Here is a 7,525-nt window from a genome sequence, read left to right as displayed (position 1 = left end):
AGTGATAAGATTTTTTTATTTAATGTTAAAATAATATATATTGATATCGAAAAATTAATAGTAAAATATAAAAATAATTGTTAACAAAAATTTTGGTAAAATCACAATTTAATAATTAAAAAATTATTGAAGGGTAGGTATCATAGAAAAAAATAATTTAATTATTAATTTGTTTAAAAGTATTTTAATAAAAATACAATTTAATTAATAAACAAATAATTTATTAAAAAAGTATTTTGATAAGCAAAATTTAATAATAAAAAATAAAATTTTTATTAATGGGTATTTTTTCAAAAAATAATTTATTTTTTTTAAATAATGGATAAAGTTAATATTAGTTAATACAAAAAATTTAAAATAGATTAAAGAAGAGGTTTTCTAAAAGTTAAAAGGGAGAAGAATATATATTTATAAAATAGAAGAAAGGAGAGTGTCATTTTAGTATCTCGCAGAAAAGGAGAGGAGAATTTTGTCTATATATTAAAAACATAACATTTGAATTGATAACAAATATTAAACTCATACCTGCATTCTCATTAAGAGATCAGAGCTCTGTCTGATGAAAAATCTGTTTTTTGTGAACTCTTGGCGCAGCCTTTCAACCTCAGCACGTTCTTGAGGTGTTCCAGCATTTGGATCAAACTCCCAGTGTTGTCTTCCAATGAAGTTATTCTCTGAAACCAAATTCTCTCCTCCTTCTGCTAACTTCAACTTCCACATCTTATCTTAACTATCACTGAAATCACGTGCGTGCCTTCGTTCTCTCCTTCAATTCCTCCTAACTACTGCGTTCACAATTCACACAGTACACATTCATATATATTACATTATATGTAGATTGTAATTCGTAATAAAATAATAAAATAAATATTAAAGCAAGTTAATTAGTTAGTTAACGCTGACTGAAATATGAGAGTATGATTAAAGTAATGTGTTCGAGACACTGTATGTGGTGAAAAGATCCAGAAACTTTTGAAGAAAAATTGAAAGAGCCTCAAGACTCAAGAGTCAAGACTGAAGAGATAGACTCAAGTAGAAAGGGACAAGCGTTACCACACTTGCGTACCTGGAATAGAATGATATAAAACCAGACAATCATAAATTTTTTAATTTTAGTATAATACTATCATTGTGTTATATAATAAGTGTATTGAATATAGTTATTTTATATTTATTCGAAATAAAATACAAATAAAACTGTACTACAAAAAAAAATGCTGAGTACCATCAATTTTTTTGTCGAAAGAACGGACAAAATTCGACGGTAATAATTAAGTTACCCTCGAAAGAAATCAGACAGTATAAATCTTACTAGTAAATGTTTACCGTTGAAAATTTTAGTCCAATGGTAACCGTCAGATTTTGCGATGGATTAACTGCTCGAAACACTATTTTGTTACTGGTAGATTTTTTCAATGGTAATTTTGGCACCACAATGTGTTGTTTCCCGCGCTATTACCGTCAGATTATTCACTCAGTAAATCCGACGGTAATGTCAATTTAAAAAAAATTATAAAATAAATGATAAATTTTCATTTTTTACATAATTAATGGTCTATTTATAAATAATAGTTACCTATTATTTAAAATAAAAGATAAAATATTCAAATTAATTAAAAGTCAAGTAAATCAAATAAATACAATGAAACAAAAAAACAAAACACTAATCACTAAAGATCCAGATAGTCCTTGTCGTCGTCGTTGTTTCCGTGGCCCTGATGAAGCGGCGCAGAAGGCGGTGATATCTGTGTGCCACCAGCAGGACCGCTCCTACCAGTAGTGGTGCTGCCACCAGCAGCGGTGTTGCCATCAGTAAGGATGATGCTAATGGCACGCATCTGAGTTTGGTACACTTCCATCTGAGCCTCCATCCGCTGAAGTTGCTTCAGCTGCTCTCCACACTCCAGCCTGAGGTCATTGGTGTCCGTCACGCGTGTGAGGATCTCTTGATACCTCTCCCATAATTGTTCAGCTTTTGAACCTACTGGTGAAGGTTGTAGGTGAGCTCCTGCACATGAGCTCCTGCACATGCAGCCTCAAATCCACGCTTTTCTCGGGCTCGACTGGTGGTAGAGGCGGATGATGGCCTCAACATAGAGGTGCGGAGGCTGCTGGCGAAGAATGACCTTATCCCGTATACACAGTCATTGTACGGTGCTAAGGCGGTTTGATGCCAAACCGCATCGGGATCGCCAACTGAAGCACCAAATCCATCAGTGGCGTCCTCCCCACTTTGCTGAGATTGCTGAGTCGCAACCTCTAGTTTGTGCGCGTAGGACTCTTGAGTAACAGATGTTAATGTGATTAGTACGACAACTATACAGTTAATTTCTAATTTTATATCAGAAGATCAGATGTATGTTTACTCACATAATGATTTTGAGATCGTTGATCAGCAAATCTTGTTTCGTTCTCTTTTAACTTGTGGGTGTACTTGAACGTCTCTGCCAATGTCACCTCGCGATCCAATGACTTCAACTACACATGTTGCATTGAAATAATATGATTAGGATGCCTAGTAATGATATGTAAATGAATATAACTAGGTTAATAACAAAATCAAAGATGTTACGTACCAGCCTGACCTTAGTCTTTATGAAGGTCGTTGGACCGCCGATATACATGGACGACTTAGCCGATGCTCTGTTAGCTCTGTTGGTGAGACGCCGCTACTTGAATCACTCATCGTTCTCCTAGTAAACTAACAGAGCCTTCTTTATTTTTGGTCAGAACCAGGTCGTCAGGTGGTTCCGCTCCTCACGAATATCCTCCAACATATGCTATAGCCACCGGTCTATTCAATGGTCGTAGATCTTCTTGATGAGGACATCGTGAGAGGCGTCCCATATAAAGTGCAGTTGCACAAAGAAACTTTAAAATTAATTAATCAAAATAAAAGATATAAACTCGCTAAAAAAGTTTGAAATTAAAAACAAATTAATTTCCACCCATTTTTAAAACCATTGCTCTCTGGTCTCAGCAGGGATCTCCTTGTAGTTGGGCCATGGAAGGTTGTATATTAGCTTGATGACGTTGGTCATCTTCTGAGTACATTGATGCGTGAGCATCTTTACCCTATTTCCCCCTTATTTTCTAGTCATTTTTAGTTAGAATTTATTAAGTTTTATTATATTTTAGTGCAAAAATCCTGTTTAGATGCTATGTTAAGTGTTTTTATTTATTTCATGTGAGATTTGGAGCAATTTGAAAGAGTTTTGTGTAAAAAAAGAAGAATTGGAGCTGCCTCTCTGGGCGTTAAACGCCCAGCTGGCGTTTAGCGCCAACAAGCCAACTAAAACAGAAACATCTTAGCCTTTAATTACTATCTTATCTATCTTTTATTTTTGTAATTTTTATTTACAAACAATATCTTTTAGTTTTAGAATTTATTATTTTATTTTAGTTTCAAATCAAATTAGGTTAAGTATAAAAGGGAAAAGATTCACCCTTTAGGGGGATCTTCTCACTTCCGCACTTTCAAACGTTTCATAACCCTTGTTTTCTCTATGAGTCATGAGCCACTAAACCTCCTTGGTTAACATTAGCTCTGTTTATTTGTATGGATTAAGACTATTGCTTTTCTATTCTAATTAATGTATTGATTCACTTTCAAGGATTACTTTCGTTCTTCATTTTATGAATATGGGTGGAACGAGAGTATGACCCTTATTCTATATGCGTTCTTGTGATCCGTGGAAGACGTCTCTCACCTGAACAACAGCTTGAAAGTGAATTCCTCCTTAATTGTTAATTACTTGAACTAATTGGGATACATGACATATAATCCTCTTAGCTTTGGGTAATTAGGGTTTTTGTGGCCATAAATTAGATTTGAACTTAACCCTCTAATCAGAATCAAGTGACCAAGGGATTGGCGGTTGATGAAGGTTAGAGGAGACTAAATCACTAAGATATTAGGGTTTAGTCAATTACAGGTTGCCATGAAATGAATCTGGCATAATTAAAATAATTGGTAAGGAACCTTAATCCGGAATAGTAAACATCTCCGATACCTTAACTGTTTTCTCTCATTGATTTCTACACCAACTCAGTATTTGCCCTCTCATTCTCTGATTTACTGTTTAATGCTTTTGAAAACCTTAAAACAATCTTTTTCTGCTTGCCTGATTAAGCCAATCATTCGACCATTGTTGCTCAGTCCATCAATCCTCATAGGATTGACCCTCACTTACCTGAGGTATTACTTGGACGACCTGGTGCACTTGCCGGTTTAGTTGTGGATATTCTCAAAATTTGCACCAAGTTTTTGAAGCCGGTTTAATTTTCTTTAATTTTTCGAATTAGGTTTTGTTTATTTCTCCTTAATTTTTTATTCCAAGTTTGGTGTCTTGTTAGTGATTTCTCTCTTCTAAAATTTTTGAAAAAAATTAGTAGTTTTCCTTGTTTAATTTTCAAAATTTTTGGTTTACTTTTCTCTTTTTTGTTTTTGAAATTTTTAGTGTAATTGCTTGCTTCATTTTATTTTATTTCTTTTTTTACATAGGATATCTCACTGGGAGTTCCCTATACTTTGACATAGAGACTCCTATTTTTTTTCGTTTTCTGTTTGTTTATGAGCAGAAACAGGAAGGAGCTCACCATGGATCTAAATGGAAATGAGCAACTTAGAAGGACCCTGGGCTAATATACTGCTCCCACCCCTGATTTCTATGGAAACAGTATTATTGTACCTCCCATTGGAGCAAACAATTTTGAGCTAAAGCCACATCTAATTACTCTAGTGCAGCAAAGTTATCAGTTTCATGGACTTTCGCAAGAAGATCCAAATCTATTCATCGCCAACTTCCTGCAGATTTGTGATATTGTTTAATTATTGGAGTGAATCCTGAAATTTACAAGCTAATGCTCTTCTTATTTGCTGTGAGGGATAGAGCAAAGCAGTGGCTTGATGCTCAACCCAAGGAGATTTTGGATAATTGGGACAAGGTAGTCACAAGTTTCTGAACAAGTTCTTTCCTCCTCAGAGTTGACTAAGCTAAGGACGGATGTTTAGACCTTTATGCAGGGAGATAGTGAGTCCCTCTATGAAGCCTGGGAGAGCTACAAGTTCATGTTCTGGAAGTGTCCTCCTGACATGTTTATGAAGGACTCTCTGACATGGCCAAAATGTCTCGAAATAATTATGCAGGTGGTTCTTTACACATAAAAAAAATGCCTGAAGAGGCCAATGAACAGATTGAGATGGTTGCCAACAACCAGTACTTATACTCTTCAGAGAAGGCTTCGGTAAAGAAAGGAGTCATGGAGGTGGATGCTATAGATGCATTTCTTGCTCAAAACAAGATCTTATCTCAACAAATAAATCTCATCACTCAGGAATTGAGTAGTGGTGCATAGCCTAAAGCGGGTTGGGAATTTTAATCAAAATAGAATTAGCGTTGCAAGTATAGTCCCAACCCGACAATCGACCCACGTCAAAGTTTAATTCAATTGAAAATAACCGAGAGTAATTAAACCTCGGGTCATCTCCCTCGGACAATGCAATTGAGGTGTCACACTCTTGGTTGTAAAGAAAAGGGGTTTTCAATTGTGTAACGAAAGATTAAAAGAACCAAGAAATAAAAGGCTTAAGAGATGATAAAAAAGAATATTAGTGCAAGTAAAAAGGAAACTAGATCAAAACTTAGTGAAAATGCTATAAATGCATAAAAGAGCCTTGACTTGGGAATGAGAATTAAGGAATCCTATCATTGCCATAACCACAACTATGATAACTATGATGAGTTAATCTCGCTTCATCAACCCCTAACATCGAGGAGTAAGTCAAGCAAGCATAATTGACCTTAATCCATAAGTCCTAGCTAACTTATCAATTAACTTGGTAAAAAACTAGTGTCAATGGAAACAAGAGTCAACTAACTATCCAAGAATTACCACTAAATGTCGGACATTATGACTCTAGTATCCTAGGAGCTCATTTCCCAAGTTAAGGTGTGAAAATCTACTTAAAATCTATAGTTGGCATTTTCACAAACATCTTGTGAGCTTAAAAACAAAACATGGTAAATTGTAAAAGATAATGAAAACTATAACCAAAATATTCACAATATCAACAATAGAAACTCAATCAAGCATATATCAATCATAAAAGACCAAATTCATAATCAAAAGATTCAAGAAGTCAAAATTACATATATTAACAAGTAACTTGAACTAACAGCAAAATGTAGCAAAAGTATTGTAATTAAAGAGGAAATTGAGAAGTACTTACAATAAAGATGAGCAAAATCTAAGATCAAAACTTAACTATAAAATGCTACAATGAAAATTTAAGTAAACTCTAAGAGAGAATTTCCTAAACTACACTACTCCTACTCCTAATTATGTGTTTTTCTATCTAAGTGAGCTCCCTAAGACTAATTCTAAGCTAATCTTTTGATATGGAATGATGTCCCCTTCATATAGCATCCAAAAATGGCTTTAGCACTCCAAAAATTGGGCCAAGAAAGTCCCAAATTTACGAGCCACATGACATTTTAATGAGGTCACGCGTGGGGACTTGTGCGTACGCACACTTGACTGTGTGCTTCTCCTTTGTTTTCTTCATATGTTCTCCATTTTTGCATGCTTCCTTCCACTTTTTCTTAGGCATTCTTGCCTAATTGAGCTGAAATCACTTAACAAAACACGTCATGGCATCAAATGGCATAAAAGTAGAATTAAAATGAGCAATTTAAGCACAAAAATGCATGTTTTCACATTTATGTTCAATTTAGGAAGAAATCACAAAAGCATGCTATTTTAGTGATTAAGTGTGAGTTTAGGTGATGATATCCGTCTGATTTATGCCAAAATTTATCATAAAAATATAGACTCATAAAGTAGCTTGCAGCGCCCAGTTGCTAATGTTCATAGTGCTCCTCAAGATGCTCCTTATGATATTAGTGGCAGCTTCCCTCAAGGTGAGACGTACAACTATGGCCAGTATACACTTGAGCAAGTCAATTACATGAGAAATTCCTCTAAAAATCCCAAAGATGGTCCTTATTCTCAGATTTTAATCAGGGGTGGAGGAATCAATTGATTTGGCAATAATGAATGAAGGGATTACAAGTAATCCATGTCGATCTCTAAAGTGCGTATTGATATATCAATTCAATAAATATATAAATAGATATATTTATTGAATTGATATATCAATACGCACTTTAGAGATCGACATGGATTACTTGTAATCCCTTCATTCATTATTGCCAAATCAATTGAAAAATGAATCCATCAATACAAAAGAAATTAAATAAAGAAAGAGTCTTTTTTTATTTTTTTTATTTAATCGTTTTTTATATTATACTTAGAGATCTTAATAAGGATCGATGAAATAGTCAATTGGAATAAATATCCTAAAAAAATTCGGAATTTATTCGCAACTAAAAATTAGAACATTTCAAAAATTTAAAAGATCAAATAAGTCTTACTGTGTGAATCCTCGATTCAAATATTGAGATTTTTTGATAGACAAGAAAAATCAGGACCATCTCATTGTTTCCTTATTCTTACGTTTTTT

At 34.1% G+C, this 7,525-nt stretch overlaps 1 protein-coding gene across 1 annotated transcript in view; it reads right to left on the bottom strand.

Annotated features, from left to right (window-relative positions):
* The window catches only part of LOC107474563 (lupeol synthase), a gene marked incomplete in the record, with an annotated part of 43,723 nt that extends 42,641 nt beyond the window's left edge, over nucleotides 1-1,082 (bottom strand). The window contains 1 exon segment of the mRNA XM_021136423.2: nucleotides 526-1,082. Within this exon segment, the coding sequence (XP_020992082.1) occupies nucleotides 526-720 (195 nt within the window).
* Nucleotides 1,083-7,525: the final 6,443 nt, after the last annotated feature.

The sequence above is a fragment of the Arachis duranensis genome, chromosome 2 (assembly GCF_000817695.3).
Source record: "Arachis duranensis cultivar V14167 chromosome 2, aradu.V14167.gnm2.J7QH, whole genome shotgun sequence".
Classification (NCBI taxonomy): Eukaryota; Viridiplantae; Streptophyta; class Magnoliopsida; order Fabales; family Fabaceae; genus Arachis; species Arachis duranensis.
Note: the sequence above shows the minus strand (reverse complement) of the source record. Positions and strands in the feature narration are given on the sequence as shown.